The sequence below is a fragment of the Erpetoichthys calabaricus genome, chromosome 8, assembly GCF_900747795.2.
Source record: "Erpetoichthys calabaricus chromosome 8, fErpCal1.3, whole genome shotgun sequence".
Lineage (NCBI taxonomy): Eukaryota > Metazoa > Chordata > Cladistia > Polypteriformes > Polypteridae > Erpetoichthys > Erpetoichthys calabaricus.
This window is the reverse complement of record NC_041401.2, coordinates 101,043,299-101,060,908: the sequence shown is the minus strand read 5'-3', so window position 1 is coordinate 101,060,908 and position 17,610 is coordinate 101,043,299. Positions and strand designations below refer to the sequence as shown.

General features: G+C 38.7%; 1 protein-coding gene across 1 annotated transcript; it reads right to left on the bottom strand.

Moving 5' to 3' along the window:
* Positions 1–2,781: 2,781 nt before the first annotated feature.
* LOC114656572 (fibrinogen-like protein 1-like protein) lies at positions 2,782–11,556 on the bottom strand. Its single transcript, XM_051931248.1, has 3 exons — positions 11,553–11,556; positions 11,060–11,170; positions 2,782–3,630 (listed from the first exon to the last, which is right to left on the bottom strand). The coding sequence occupies exons 1-3, from the start codon at positions 11,554–11,556 to the stop codon at positions 3,002–3,004; spliced, it is 744 nt and encodes a 247-aa protein (XP_051787208.1). The 3' UTR covers positions 2,782–3,001.
* Between the last annotated feature and the right edge of the window lie 6,054 nt (positions 11,557–17,610).

Genomic DNA, 17,610 nt, shown 5'->3' with positions numbered 1-17,610 from the left:
AAAAGTTCAAAAATTGAAACTGATACATACAAAAAAATGTCTAGAATGGAGGAATTAGAAAGGAAACTAAACAACAAATGCAAGGAATATTTAATGCCTCAACAAGGAAATGAGACCAATAGGTGTTTTAAATAAGGACCATCAGGTTGCTCTGTTATTCTCATTTTGAGCAAGTGCAGTATTGAACCACTTTCATACATATGGGGTTTTAATGTCCATCCATCCATCCATTATCCAATCCTCTATATCCTAACTACTGGGTCACGGGGGTCTGCTGTAGCCAATCCCAACCAACACAGGGCGCAAGGAAGGAAACAAACCCCCGGGCAGGATGCCAGACCACCGCAGGGCACACACACACACACACACACCCACACACCAAGCACACACTAGGGACAATTTAGGATCGCCAATGCACCTAACCTGCATGTCTTTGGACTGTGGGAGGAAACCGGAGTACCCGGAAGAAACCCACGCAGACACGGGGAGAACATGCAAACTCCACGCAGGGAGGACCCAGGAAGCGAACCCAGGTCTCATAATTGCGAGTCAGGTTTTAATGTTTAACATTAATTTTTACTTTTGTTTTTGTTTTACAGGGGGCTGTTTTTTAATTACCATTTTGTATATTTAGTTGACACAATGCTGGCCTTGTGTTTTGATTTTCACATTTAAGTTGCTGTGGTACAAATATGTTGACATGCTGCAGGTTTAGTGTCCCTTGGCAGATATACTTTAAAACGTTCTGTCTTACCAGTAGTCAACTTTAAATTAAAGTGGAGCAAGCATGAGGATTCTTCATTTGTTTTAACTCCTGTATTGTGAGTTTGTTCATACTCTTTAGTTTTGTATCACTTTGATCCATTTTTGACTTTTCTGGTTTTGCCTTTAGCATATCCCTGACTACAATTTCACACTGTTGTATCATCTCCCAAGTAACCCTTGTCTCATTGTCTCTCCAGAAATTGCAGGTGCCAATATAATACCCTTAGCAGTTATGAAATGTGCCAAAGATAATGTCAGGCAGCCGTGTCCAGAATCACGAAGAAACTTCTGTCAACACATGTGGAGTCATGCAGTACAGAGAAGGCAATGTTGATTACACTTCTTAATACGTGGTTAGTTATAGGAGTATGTGACTAGTGAACAATTTCTCATGTCCTTAATTAGTTACTGATAAGGTTATTGATAAATAGGACCCTGAAGTCAGGTTGGTTTCTCTTTTCCTTTGTACTTTGTTGCCACAGCCAGTTTTTATCACTTTTAACCTTGTAAATTCCAGCATAGCTGAAAGCAGGGCAAGACTGGGTCACGGATTTAAAGAGTTTAATGAAAATTATTGCTAATATAAGATTATAACTGACAAAACCCTCTTTTTGTTCTGTAGAACAGCAAATAGAGTTGTTTACAGTAGCATAATTAAAGGGGTGCTTAGTTTTCTTTAAAACATTACAGACTTGGGCTAGTTCTTTAAGCTCTAGCTCTTTGCCGTTTCAAGCACACACTATAAATATGAGTCAAATAAATGATAAATGGGCTCTTCTGATAATTTGTCTCTCAATCCATTTTTTAAATACATTTAATTCATGGTTAGGCCTGCAATTAGGATGGAGCATCTTCGTCGTAATTAATGTTACAAACTATTTTTTCAGCTTAGGAGAAGTAAAATGTCTTCATTCTAACTATTATAATTAGTTCAGATTGATTGTTTTATTTAAAAATTCATTAAAAATGCACACTTATAATTATTTTACTCTTGTCATTTGTTATTCATTTTGTCCCGTAATAATAATGTCCTGAATGGCGCAACATTATGAAGTTATAAGGATAGCAAAAGGATAACCTACAAAGGGTTTCTATTCAAGGTTTTTTACAACTAACATGAGTCTGATTGTTCATTTACTTACATAGTTTCCTTGTCACATCACCAAATAGATATTACTAGGATTAATAGTTGGAAGTTTTATTAGGTTTACATTAACCAATTTAAAGAGTCATAACAATATTCTTGTAAATTATGTTGAAAAAAATTAATTGAGGATTTAAATCCAAATTGATATGCTTTTGGAAAGTGTTACAAACAATCAAAATGCCACGGCAATTTCTTTTTTCAGGGACATGGCACCAGTCCATCACAAGACTCATTCATATACACACACACGCACAATGCTGGAGTACCTGGAGAAAAATTCACAAAGACACATTAAGAGAACATAAAAACAAAACAGTAGGAAACATACTAACAGGTAAAGTCTAAAATCTGAATGAAGCTGGTAGAGTGTCATGAGAGATTGGTCTCTTCTAGCCTTTTCATTGTAATCATGCATCTCCAGTAATTAGCTGAATATGAGATCTCTTGTTGAAGCAATTATAAAAAGTGCACTATTCTGATGCTATACATAGAAGGTGAACCTTCGCATTAATACAGCACTTACACAACCAAACGATGTTTTCATTGGTTTCATTGTGTCCAGAAAACTTCAAAGTGTAAACAATGGTTCTGTTCATATCCTAAGAGACTTACAAATTCCTTACCTTTGCACTTTCTTATGGGAAATTCCAACTTCATCATATATTCATTTTCTTCTTATTAGGTAAAAAGCGGATGTCCTATCTGTTTTAGTTCAGAAGCAACTCTCGCAACTATTACTAGATCAGTGACTGGCAAAGTAATACCCCTGTATATCTCTCAGCACTTATTTTTCATCAGCAACAGTTACTTTTTAAATTGCTCAAACATATGAAGCTTGAAGGAAATAAAAAGAAGCACTATAATATCAGAGATCTTTCAAACTTTATTTTCACACTAGAGATTAGAGAACAAGCCTAAAATCGCAGTTGTCAGATAAAGCAGTGACGGCAAGGCACAAATCTAATAGGACCCACATTTGGTTAATACATTAGTGAGCCTGCTAAGTTGGAAGATACATGTATGCATTTCAAAGTTTATGACAAACAGTAAATCTGTATACACTTCTGACAACTCCAGTATTTTTCCCATTTAAGCACCCTTGCATATGCTGGAAGGTCGAATGAGGATAACAGACCCCAAGCAGTTTGAGCAGAGTTTGTGCCAGGACATACTACTCTTTACATTTAAATTGGAAGCAATACATGCATCATACCACCAGCCCCCATAACCACTTGCACAGTTGCCACCATAACTGTCCTGATCCTTATCCCTGGTGGAGAACTTTTTATTGTCATGGAGTTTGTTGGTTTCTGGTACAGTCATGCCATCCCCTGCAGTTCCAGAGTAGCTGCCCAGTCTCAGTTTGTAGCCATTTTTTTCATTATCAACTAAGAACATGTTATAATCTGCATACTTCATATTGTACGATGCATCATAGATCACAAAGCGGACTTGATAGATTGTCTGTGATGCTATTTTGTAGATGTACTCCATCCCCACCCAGTGGTCTCTCAGAAGATCTCCAAAGCCATACTTGTAGGTGGTCCAGGATTCATCCCAAGTTAGCTCACCAGAACCATTATTCCTCTGGATGACAGTCCAGCCACCGCCAGTTGTGTTCATATCACAGTACACCATTAAGGGGTGTGTGTCTTTGGGCTGAATTGCATACACCCCACTTGGACTGGTACTGGGCAGTCGGCTGCAGTCACTGTAGGCTAGAGAAAGAAGAGCAGCTGTAGAAAATGATTATTGAACACAAGAATATTGAAGTGCTTTTCATCTAAAATGTGTAACATACTGTACATTTGTACTTGTGTAGGTTTGAGCTTTTTGCATGAATAATCGGTGTATTGATGTGCTGATAGACGGAGTACTGATTTCCTACCTCTTCTTCACCGCTTTTTAAAGGAAAGGCTACAGCTGACTGTGGGAGGAGACAGTTACAGCGCCTTTAAAAGATATTCAACCCCTTGGAAGTTTTCATATTTTATTGTAATACAACATCGAATCACAGTTGATTTAATTTGGCATTTTTAACACTGATCAACATGAAAAGACTCTTTAATGTCTTTTGACACCTGAATATAAAAAACACAAAATAGTTGACCACATAACCATTCACATCCTTCAAGTTAGTATAGTAGATGAACCTTTGGCAGCAAGTCAGTTTCTTTATCTTGATTTCAGTTCAGAAATTACAATAAAAATGAGTTAGCTATTTTTTTAAATGCAGCCAGCATTAATATTTGTTACATAAGAGTTATTTTGCATTCTTTGCCTTAGTTTTTTTGAGATGTTCTTTGTCTTCATGACTTTCATGACATTGTTCCAGTTATCCATCCATCCATTGTCCAACCCGCTGAATCCGAACACAGGGTCACAGGGGTCTGCTGGAGCCAATCCCAGCCAACACAGGGCACAAGGCAGGAAACAATCCTGGGCAGGGCGCCAATCCACCGCAGGACACACACACACACACACACACACCAAGCACACACTAGGGCCAATTTAGAATCGCCAATCCACCTAACCTGCATGTCTTTGGACTGTGGGAGGAAACCGGAGCGCCTGGAGGAAACCCACGCAGACACGGGGAGAACATGCAAACTCCACGCAGGGAGGACCCGGGAAGTGAACCCGGGTCCCCAGGTCTCCCAACTGCGAGGCAGCAGCGCTACCCACTGCGTGTTCCAGTTATTGAAGGTGTTATTTACTAATAAGCATGCTAGGGGATCTAACACTGAAATAGCCAAAGCCTTTTAGCATTCAGTGCCATTTAGTGTCATTAAGTGTGATTTGCCTTGGTATTTTTTGTGCTTGTTGTGAACTACAACAATTAAAGGAGCAAAATGAACAAAAAAGACAAAAGAATAAGAAAAGTGACAGAGGAGAGTTAAGCAATTAAAGACATGGCAGAAATACAAGTAGTTTAAAATTCCTATAAAATCTGAATCTCACACTCCTAAATGCAGACTAGAAATAAAAACTACAGAAAGTAATTAAATAATGATATCAAAGCAAGGTAAAATAAAACACTGATTGTGTGAACCTGATTGGATCAAAAACCTGCAGCCACATGGGGTCTTATTGTTGTAATACTGAATTTCTAAACAAAACAGATGTGTTTCAAAATGTGTTTAATTTATACTTTCCATACAAATAAAGTATTTTTTCTTGATCTTGTATGTTAAAATTCTTCTGTCATTATTTCTTAAAAAATCCTTTTTAAGTTAATCCCTTTATGATGAGTTTGAATGACCGGCCTTGATTTAACAAGCACTGTTTTCCATTTCATGGCTTTAAATGAAATGGGATGGGAATAGGTAAGGAAAAAATACTTTTAGAGAGTAAAGAACTATGAGGGAATGAGGAAAACAAACAAAGTGATGCTTTATATTAAAAAGGGCAGGAATATCTCCATGTGGACATACTGTAATTTTTTGGAGTCGCTAATTTCATTGCGGTCCACCCTGCGTGGAGTTTGCATGTTCTCCTCGTGTCTGCGTGGGTTTCTTCCAGGTACTCCGGTTTCCTCCCACAGTCCAAAAACATGCAGGTTAGGTGCATTGGCGATCCAAAATTGTCTCTAGTGTGTGCTTGGTGTGTGTGTGCACGCCCTGTGGTGGGCTGGCGCCCTGCCCAGGGTTTGTTTCCTGCCTTGCGCCCTGTGTTGGCTGGGATTGACTCCAGCAGACCCCCGTGACCCTGTGTTAGGATATAGCGGGTTGGATAATGGATGGATGGATGGATAATTTCATTGCAAGGGTTTCAGGCAGCCACAGGCTTTCTTAGCCATGCAAGGCTGGGGTCCACTGTTGGTTGGATGTCAGGCCATTGCAGGTTACATTGAATTACATGGGGGCCATTTAAAGCTACTGGTCTCCCTAATAAGGCCACAAGAACACTGGGACAATTTATAAATTCATGAGCCTCTATTTTTCGATTTGTGAAGTGGCAGCACTGGTCATGATGCTTCCAATAAAATGCTCTCTGAAAATTTCCCATTAAGCCTATAGAGTGATGATCAGTTGTATTTTTGTAGTCCACTATATAAGACAAAGCATTGGTAGTCCAGTGTGATCCCAATTAATCCCAATTGCCACATTTGCCTGGTGCAAAATAAAGTGTTCGGAATTTTATTAAGATGTGCAAGATACTGAGGCATGTGTTTTCTTTGTATAGGTCACAGTGCAAGAACAGAAATGAAGTGGAAAGACGTATGAACATTATAAAAGTGTGTGTTGCAATGTGAATTACACTCATGGTTTGCAGGATATAAAAATAGAAATAGGAGAATTAGATTTGGAGGTTCTTTTTTTGGATCCATGCAACCTACAACATTGCACTAGTAAGCCCAGTAGAAACTGGGATCCTTAGGTTATGCTTTGCTAGCTAACTAGAGTCAAAATATTCACCTTCACATTAGGAGAATGAATATGAGCATGTTGTGAGTGTTGCAGAGGCTGGATGGGTGTCCCAGAGGGTGATTCTTTGCCATAACAGGATGCCACAGTACAGGGCAATGGAAGGACAGGATGGGAACAGGAATTCTTACACAGTAGTGATGCCAGTATGTTGGAAGACCTTGGGAAGACAATAGTATGTGGGTACTGTATTCCCTGATATGTTAGTGGGTAATGTTCCTGTGATTTGGATCCCTAACAAATATTCACATAGCATCATGGAAGTTGGAGTCTCAGAGCAAAGCTTCTGTATAACTGTGCGTATGAATCTGTGGCTGTGCTTAACTGTCGATTGAAGTCCGTATGTAGTAAAACAGACATTATTTGAACCCGTGGTTGTGTAAAGTTTGATTGTGTCTGATATTTGGAACTCAGTGGTGCCCCCTACTAGTAACAATGTTTAGCATGCAGAAGTGAAACACTAGCCAAAGACACCACAACATGGCTGTCGCAGATCTCAAAATCCTTCTGTTCATCCATTTTCTTAACCTGATTTCTTCAGTAAAGTGAGTTGGAGGCCTCTATCAGCAACACTGGGAACTATACTGGAATTCTACATCTGGACTGTAATTTTATGCCTTCATTTGTTCAGGGTGCTTCACAAATTTTACAAATATTTGAGAGTAACAGTTCAACAAAGCACAACTATTCTGTATTCTTGTGATCCTGAACCTTTCTACTATTCCTCTTTTTGGAATTTATTATTCTTCAGCATGAGGCAAACACATCAATTATCTGAAAAATAATGATGGTGGAAAAACATTTTTTTGCATGCCTGATTTTAATAATTTGTCGAGTTTAAGAATTATATATAAAATAATTTTTAAATGTAATTTTTTGTATTAATATGATAAATAATATTTAGTTGTTATTTGCTCTCTCCTGAATTAATTTTGCACCTTAAAGGACTACTCCATCCAAAAATTACATGTGGTCAATTTTTGTTAATGCGAAAGCATTTTCCGGAAGTGGTTTATTTTTAACAAAATTTTAGTCCAAAATCTTCATGTGTTTTGCACGTTTTGAACATACAACTGGATGACTTGACATGTGTGTCATGCAACATGATTAGGAATGGGCATCGAAAACCGGTTCTTGTTGAGAACCGGTTCCCACTGTTTCAATTCCTTGGAATTGCTTGCCATTTTTGCAAACGATTCCCCTATCGATTCCAGTCGCCTCGAATGACGTCACCGCGTTGCGTAGCGTCATTTACCCAGCAGGAAACATGGCGCCTAAGCGGCACAAATGCACAAAAGTTTGGTTATACTTTACGAGAAAGGATGACAACAGGGCAACTTGCAATACTTGCAAAGTAGATATTTAATCAAAGGGAGGAAACACTACGAATATGCAAAAGCATTTGCACACAAAACACGCGATAACCTTAAATGAATGTTGTGTTTTTGATCCGCTCCGGACTAGTGAATCTCAACCCAGCAGCAGCGGTAACGTTTGCAGGTCCTCTCCCGTTAATACGGCAGGTAACTAATCAACTAACATTGCATATTATGTTAGCGCGATTTGCCTTATTGCAAAACCTGCTATTATTGTGCATTGCATTTAGATGACCATGACGAGAGAGACAGACAGAGTCTGGCTGTCTCAGATGCTGGCAGTTCTTGCTGCAGTCTACCGGTAGCTTCTCCTTTCACAGAGGCGGGGAAAAGTAAAATGACACAGTCCAGGATAGACGAATGTCACCGAGCAGTGACTAAGTTTGTGGTAAAAGGCTTGCACCCATTTGCCACAGTAGATGCCCCCGATTTTCGGTAAGTGAATGTGTTTAATTGTAGGCTAAGTCATGGAATGTCAAATTTGCATGTTCTCCTCTTACCAGATGTTTCATCCGTTTCCATTTCTGAGCTGAAACATGTGTTGAAGGCAGCCGTCACTGCAGATGGATGGGCAAGTTTTAGTCAAAATCATTACCTCACAGTAACGCTGCATTATGTCAGGAATGGCCAGGCTCAAGAAAAAGTCCTCAAAACCAAACCAGTGTACCAGGCACAGACAGGGACAGCTGTAGCAGAGGAGACTGATGAGATCTTGGAGGAGTATGGTATCAAAGACAAGGTTGTGGCAGCCACTGTTGATAATGCGGTCAACATGGATGTAGCTGTCAAAATAGTTGATGGTTGCAGAATTGCACTGTGCACAGTTCCATTGGACTTGAGTTGATTGTATTTGTTGCTGGCTGATGTAGTTTTATTTTTGAGTGCTCAGCTCATATATACTTTTAAAAAGGAGAGTGTAAATGTTACTGGACATTCTTGTGTAATTGCCACAGAATAATTTATGTTATATTTTGTTATTGCTACAGAAGAATATTTATTTTATTATTATTTTACATTTACACATTTTTTTCTGGGGACCCATGGCACCCCATCGAGGAGCCATAGGCTGTGGATCTCTTAAGATCTCACTGTTGGGTTTGTAAGGTCATGCTACTCCTAAATTTCTATCTTGTTCAAAGATAAGATATAAAACAAAGTTCTAAGTTAATCGACCTGTGTGTTCTCCTTTTTTAAAAATAAGAATCGATAGGCGAATCGATAATGAATCCAATTGTTAAACAGAATCGAAAATGGAATCGGAATCGTGAAAATCTTATCAATTCCCATCCCTAAACATGATAAATGAGATTTTTTTTCAAAGACTTTTTATATATTTTTTTTGTGGTTGTACAGTGTTGGTTGTTATAGATGCCCATTCTATCAGAAATTTTGTTTTGCTTGAAGGCATGAGTTTAGAATTTTTTTGGCCATCACTATAAACTACATGGAGTAAGTAACATGAAGTAATTGGAGTATTCCTTTTAATATATTTTGTATTCATTAATTATTCACATTTTCTGAAGCTGTATAGGCCTCAGGTCAAAGTAGCTTATTCAGTACATTAGATACTTTCTAATTTACAAAAGCAGTAAATTAACAACAGAAATAGCTTTCTGATTAAGAAATTAGTTGGAACATAAGAAAGCAAATGCAGGATAACACATAACACAACTTCTAGTCATTTGGCATGTCAGATCAGTTGATCACAGTGATTGTTTGCCGGACCATGTCAATTCATATGACTGAAAGTCATGTCACATTTAGTGACCGTATGCAGACAGTTCAGCACAGTCGTGCTCACCATTTTCTCTGACAGCCATTAGCGGGTTGCTTGACATGTTATAAGAAGAGTTAACAGTAGCACCAAGTTCAGTTGCAGTCTCTCTTTTTTTCTTTTTCTCATTGCGTTTTAAAATGTAAAACCTCCCTCATGTTCTTTATTCCTCATTGGTACATACTATGCCTTATACTCTGAGATCAACATTCATTGGTTGTCAGCTCTCCCGAACACACAAGCAACCCCACCAGCTAAAGAGAATATAAAAACTGTTTAATTTAATTTTAGCCAGTTGTAGACTAATTGGATTGAGTCACTGGGTATGTCACATTAACAGATCAACTTCAATATTGTAAATGAAAGCTATGACTGAAAACCACTGTAAATGACACTTAATGTGACACTTAATGGGCTTAACCTGCAGGTGATATCAATATTGGGGGGCACTTCTTATAAGTGTATGGTAGGATTCTGATAAGGAATTCTTCCTGTGAGATGAGCTTGTGAGAGTTTCACTGACGTTCCACAAACCTGATGTACAAGCCACCTTAGATCTCTAAAGTAGCTATCATGGCCTTTTGTACCTCTGAGTGTCATGCTTTCTCTTTCCGTGCCTTTTGCAATGCTAGCAATCACAAATCCAGTGTCCTGTTTATTTAGTCTTATGCTGTACAAGCACATATCTCATTAAGATAAAACACCAACCTTGGGAGTTGTTAATGCCTACTGTTTATGATCCTAAGGCGAAAGATTATAGAGAAAAGATGCAAAGGATTTTGTTACTTTCAAAACGCAGGCATAATGTTCTTAAATTATTTTTAGTCATATAGATAAACAAAGTATCTGTGGATTGTAGGTGGCTCTTCAACAGATTGATTTTTATCTGAATGTTTTTCAAGAGATTCTGCTAATTCTTCATATATTTGCCTGTTATCCAGCACACAATAAATCAGCAGAGGAAATTTAAAAAGTAGGCTTACACAGACATCGGAATGGACCCTACATTTTGTAACACTCCACATCAACATCAGGTTTTAAATTTGATATCCAGCTTTTTGTTGTCATTTTTATATTTTATGTTGACTAAAATAAACTTCAGTAATTGTATGTTTAATTGTTGCCTGAGATTTTGCCATAAAGATTGTTCTATGTAAATAAAATTGGAGAGACCAACAGCAAAAGTAGTAATTGCACATACTGTAATTTGTCACAGGCACCATTTGTACCACCCAGCCTTCTTGAATGGTTTTTACACTAAAACTCAAATGTCTCCACTACAGATATGTTTAACATTAAGTAAAGGTTTGTAAAATATCAAAGTTTAGAGGAACAAGTGAAACGGTGGATATTAACTTGGTACTTGTCATGCTGTAATCATTTAGAATTGTAAATATATCAAATAATACCTGATGATTCCTAGAATAGAGCTGACAATATGCATTTTACACTGTAGCTCCTCTAGTTTACACCCATAGTCAGATCTTACAAGTTCTCATCCAAATCCACTTAGTGAGGAGCCCCCAGATCTACATGGTATTGGAGTTTCCTTCCGGTTTAATAGACTTACCTTTGTAGAGGGTCAGGGAGGATATGCATAACTGGGACAAACCCAAGACAACTGCAAAGCAGCCCAAGAAATGGATCTGAAACCCTGTGAAGAGAGCAATAAGAACTCTCACTGATTACATTTGGCCTGGAGACACACACCTAAATTCATGTTTTCATGTAAATCGTAATTACAGTATCTTTTCATGTAAAAGAGCTAAAACATTGAATTAGGTTTAAAAAGAAAAGAGCTCAATAATTTGCTAAATTTAATTTAACTGAAATTACATTTCAGAAACACAAGTTACAGTAGATTCCCCTTGTTAACTTCTTTTATTAATAATAATAATAATAATAATAATAATAATAATTTGTTACATTTATATAACTCTTTTCTCATTACTCAAAGCACCACCATGCAGGGCAGACCCGTAATGCGAACCCACGATCTCCTTACTGCGTTAGAAACTCGAACACCACAGAATAATAAATACTTTCATTTCATTTCAACTTACTCATTGTGCCAAGTCCTTAACTAAAGGTTCTTTGACAAAGGTAGAGCATGTGCACTCTTTTATAGTAACTGACAGTCAACACAGTAAGTGTGCCTTGTTTAATTTGGCAGCTGCTGTGAATAATGGAAATCAGCAAACACTTTTATTGACATTTGGAGAATTATGGCAAGGGTAAAGTGATTTCTTCAAGCAATTATGCTTCATTGTGTCTCGATTCTGTATACAAATGTCTCCCTGTGCATGTGATATTTTGAAATCACATGCAGTGGGTTAGGAGCAAAGTGGAGTTCAAACATGTGTTGCTCTGCCTTAAATTTCATATCTGTATGGAAAGTGTAGGAACTGAGTGAATTTTAAGTTGGTTAATTAATCATACATCTTACCTTCAGCAATTCTGGCAGTTAATTAAATACTTTGACAATACTCCTACTTTATTTGCCTTACCTTTCCGTGTTGTAGGATGTGGTTCTCCGGTCTTTATACTTACATACACTATATCAAGTTAACTGTGGCATAGTCATTTTAAGGAACAATATAATACAATTTTTAATAAATACAAGGATTATAGAAGTATGATAATGGAGATGGAGACATGCCAATATCTGGAGCAGCAAGTGCAGCAGTGGGAAACACAAGTTGATGAAAATGGAATGCAGATAAACATCAAGAAGATGGTGTACATGGATTGTGGCCCACAGGTCGGATGTCACCATCACTATCGATAGCCAGGATCTGACCAGATCCACCCAATTCAGGTATCTGGGATCCACACTGAGAGATGGCAACACTTTCCCTGATGATCCCACCCGAGTTAATGGCCACCTGGCTTAAGTGGCATCAAGTTACACAGGGGTCCTCTGCATTACAACATGCCCATACACCTCAAGGTTAAAATCTACAAGGTGGTGGTATGGCCAGTGGCCCAGTTTGGAGGTGATTGCTAACAAGCAACTGTGAAACACAAACAATGCGGATGCCCCGTTGGATATTTGGACTGATGTGTTTGGACCATGTCACGAACATAGACATGTGGAAAATGATGGGAGTGACATCGAACACTGAGAAGATGTGAGATGCATGTCTACGATGGTATAGCCATGTGCTCAGAATCAACAAACCACGGGGCCAGAAAATTGGATAGACAGGTTAAGAGAAGAAATGTGGCACATCAAAATGATACCCAAAGACTCCTTTGATCAGGTGAAGTGGAGAAAGGCGAGCAAACATGTGGACCCTGCACCTACGCGGAACAAACGCTAGGACAAAGAAAAATAAAAAGAGACATAAGACTGGAAATAGACAAACATGTAACATGGAGAGTCTGGCTGTTTACTGGTATTTACAGTTTCAATTTATCTTGACACAGATAATTAATTTTATGATATCAAGTCTTTATGGATGATGTCCAACGTTCTTTGCAGTTGTGGCTTTGTTGTTGCTCTGGGTTCAAATGCAGAGTTCTTCATGCGTTGGAGTGCACTCTTTCTCTTTGCTTCATGATCCCTTGTCCATAATATGTTTTGCTGCCCCTCATGCCTTCTGTGGTCTTCTCTTCAGCTTCCTGCAGAAAAGCATAATTTTTCTGGCACTAGACTTTAAGATGCTGAAGTTCCCTTTATAAAGTAACGGCTGCTCCTCAGCATTCAGGGCTCAGTGCTTACCTTGACACACTGGATCTAAGCTTTCATGTCCACAAAAGGGAAGAATGGGTCACCTTTCCAGCTCTCCATGGAGTGAGCGGCTCATGACCTACTAGTTTGTGAGTGAAGGATTGTAAAATGTTATTGTGGTGAATGTGCACAGAGTGCTCCTGGGAAGAATCCCAGAATTCTCTCAAGTCCATTGGGATTGGAGTGAGTGGGTCCTGTGAGAATTCCTGAACTTCATTTAACTTACCATTTTCTGCCTACCCTGTGGAGTGCAGCTAGATTTATAAAGGAAGGTTGAACTTTCTCTTGATTGGATTAAAGTCATTTTCAGATCAGTGTCGTCTAATAGGCGAGTTATTCTGTCCATCCTAGTTGTCATCCCTTGAATTACAGGTCTTTGTCCTGCCTGGAGTCTATGTTTGTGCTCCTTTGCTGGATAGATGGCCTCAGCAAAGATGTCAGGCCACCTCTTATTGCTATCAAATGAAGTACAGGCAGATCCTTGTATGAAGAGTTCAGCCACTTTCTGGAATGTAGGTTAGGAATCTAAGTTGGAGGTTAGTGCAGCTGGAGGTCTCCTAAATATGCCTCCTTCGCAGGCCTTGTGTGCCCCTAAGGCCTAGGAGAATGGGTAATGGCCACTTTTGCATAATAAAGGTACTAAATACTATATTAAGGTCCATGAACTAAAAGGATGAGCAAAAAGGTTTGAGCCTGACCTATTAAGAGACACACCAGCAAACCCAAAATGTCACGATTAGGGACAAGTTAGCATGGCAGAGAACAAGATTCTTACAAGTCAGTTCCTGAAAGAACCAAGTGCAAATGGAACCATTTGAAAGACACAGTGGTTCGGTGTAATGTAATTTTACTTTAGGTTTGTGGTGAAGGAAGACAGTTAATTCAAAATAAAAGAAGACATAATTGGAAGTTTTTGTGTCAGCATGCCTGTGGATCACAGAGTTCATATTTGGTTTAAATGACCTAATGAATAAGAGGTTGGTTTGGGTGAAAGCCCTTGGGGATGCTGAGGTACCTTTTACAGAGAGGTGGTTCATAAGATCGTTTTCTGAATTTATGGTGTGTGAGACATACAGAGAAAGGTTGCATTGACTTTTCATTTGCACTGTAAATGTGAAAAGGGAATGTGCAGTGATGGGTGGTGAATTTGGTTTTATGAGTATTTACTATGTTTTTAAAAAGGCTGTATGTTTTTATTCATCAGTATTTTCTGGACATTTAATGGGATAATACACCTGGCTGGAACAGGCTTTTATGATTGCATTTATGTTTGCAATTTTTACACAATAAAATGTATTAATTTTGCATGTACTTCTATTTCACAGGTCTGCTGCTTATTGCTGTTCCACTGGTCCTCGATCCTATCATTTGATGTCTGTGACCTAGTTCAAATACTTCCAGGGACACATTTCATTGCAAAGGATTCGTGAATTAAATGGTGAAATTTGGTTCATCGACCTATGGGAGGGAAAGAGTATTAGGATGGAAAGGGAGGTAGAGCAGGTGGGGGCTTCACTTCTGGTTCTCCTCTTCGGATCAGTATTTTAAAGTTTGCTGTCAGCTTGGTTGAAGCCACTGTTCACCATTAGAAAAGGATACCTTCTGTCAATGAAGAAAACTTATTATTATCAATGCTTCAGTTTGCATGTCAGGTTAGGGCCTGGCCATCTGCGTATACATGAAACCATTTCCAAAGCTTATATTAGAACATTTCACATCCTTTAATCATGGAAGTAATGTCATTCTGATACTTGGTTTGGACATTTTTTTCAGAATTAAATGACCACTTTTGGGGAAATAACAAAGTTAAGTAATAGTTGCAATCACAGTGAGTCCTGGGTTCCTCCTGGTGTACGACAATGCTCGGCCTCATGTGGCAGGAGTATGCAGGCAGTTCCTGGAGGATGAAGGAATGGATACCATCAACTGGCCCCCATGCTCGCCTGACCTAAATCCAATAGAACACCTCTGGGACATTATGTTTCGGTCCATGCGATACCGCCAAGTTGCACCTCAGATTGTCCAGGAGCTCAGTGATGCCCTGGTCCAGATCTGGGAGGAGATCCCCCAGGACACCATCCGTCGTCTTATTAGGAGCATGGATGCATACAAGCACGTGGGGGCCGTACAAACTACTGAGTACGATTCTGAGTTGCTGCAATTAAATTTTGCCAAAAATTTAATTGCCGACTAGCCTAGGTTGATCATTATCACTTCCATCAAACGATGTGGCATCCTTTCATTCCTAGCACATTATTCAGTCCATATCAGTATACATATCCAGCATTTTTTTTTTCCCATTGAGATCTGATGTGTTTTCAAAGTGTTCCTTTATTTTTTGAGCAGTTTAGCTAAACAGATTCAAAGTTTATGGCACATATATATATCTGGAGAGTAACTTCTTATATATAAATTCTTAATAAGAAGAAAATAACAAGTTTTGTCATTTTGTCATTGTTACCTCCGTAATGTTAGTTACACAGGGAGTCACAGTCACAAGCACTTTATAAGCAAGTCCCAAAAGCACAATCCAGTAACAAAATCCAACAGAAGCAAAAAGTTAGCAAAAACCAGTAAATCCAAAAAACAAACAAAAATAAATAAATCAAAATAATCTTCAGTGAACCACAACAAACTTGATTCCCAGCTTTGTTTTTATTGGCTGGATTTGACAATTAGAAATTATAAAAATAAATAACAATATTATAATAAATAATGAAAAAAGGCATAAAAAATGTAAACATAATTCAGGAGAGAAACCTATAGAAGTACTGTAAGTCACAAGCTCACAAATTTCTATATTTAAATAACTGTAAGCTACTCTTTCACCACTTACAAAGTTCAGCATGGTGGAAAACCCTTTCAGGTTCAAGCTGAAAACTTTCTAATCAATAAGAGATGGCACATCTGATAAAAGCTATAATGTAAGCAAATGTTCACTCTAGTTACTAGTAAAGGTGGAGGAAAAATCAAACTTTATGCAGATAGCCTGTCCACGGTCTGTGAAGCAAGTCTGGCTGCATTTTGTGACACTTTCTAAACTCTTTGATCTGGCTGCTTGGGCAAGCCATGATGTTACCAAGTTTAATAGATCAGGCCATTAACCTGTTCTTCTCAAACATATGCCCTATAACTGTGTATACAAACCCACCTTTTACTTAAATGGAAAATGTATTGTAATTTCATTGATCAACGTGTAATATTATTACTGTTTTGACTAAGGTATCTATGGGCAGTACATGCTGTTTGTAAACCATCTTGGGCTCTGTTATAAAAGCATGCCATTACATTCACAAAATGGGATTCATGTGTTCAGAGAATGTAAATGTCACTGTGGGGAGTAAAGTGAGTCAGCTCCTTTTAAGCTGCACCTGGGAGTATTCCAGGTGGCTTGTTAGGGAGGTCAGGAATCACTCCCAGATGTGGTGGAAGTCCAAAGTAGGGCTCTGCAGCTCCCCCTGGAGGCCTCCACAGAACCCAGCAGGGCTGTGCCAAACTGCAGATCCCATGGAGCTCTGTGGGCATCCAACATGCTGCTGTAACCCATGGGGGGCTACCATCTAGCGCTCTGGGACAAAAGTGCAGATGTGAAAAAATGCTGTAAACAAAGAATGCTCTCAAAAATGGAAGTTTTAATCATTTATTTTCATCAATCAACAAAATGCAGTGAATGAACAAAAGAGAAATCTAAATCAAATCAATATTTGGTGTGACCACCCTTTGCCTTCCCTGATGGTATTGCATGATGGCGCCCTGCCCGGGGTTTGTTTCCTGCCTTGTGCTTTGTGTTGGCTGGGATTGGCTCCAGCAGACCCCCATGACCCTGTAGTCAGGATATAGTGGGTTGGATAATGAATGGATGGATATATATATATATATATATATATATATATATATATATATATATATATATATATATATAATATATACTGTATATATGTAGATACATATTTATGTGTGTATATATATATAATATATATATAGTGACAGATTGGGGCGCTACCGCTCCCTTGAACCCTCAGACCAGACACCAGATAAAAGTCCAATATAAATTTTTATTACGACAATAATGTGCACCAAGCACCCTCCACTCCACAATACTCATAAATAATAAACACAAATCACTACTATAATCAATCCTCCACTCCCAGACGCGTTGCCACCCTTTCTCCCGACTCAGCTCGCCCGTCTGGGATCTCCCACAATCCTTTATAGTCCTTGACCTGGAAGTGCTTCTGATCCCTCAGTCCATGTGATTATCCAGCACTTCCGGGTCAGGTGAAAATTCTTCTTCTTCATTCCGGAAGTACTTCATTTCTTCTGTCGCATGCTGCAGGGAGGGCTCCATCTGGCGGCCTCGGGGTATTGGCCATATCCCACAATATATA

Bases quoted from the DNA above. Each gene is read 5' to 3' on its own strand.
- LOC114656572 (XM_051931248.1), bottom strand. The intron at 3,631-11,059 runs GTAAGTCTATTA...TTCTTTCTCTAG, and splicing joins CTCCCTGACCCTCTACAAAG to CCTACAGTGACTGCAGCCGA.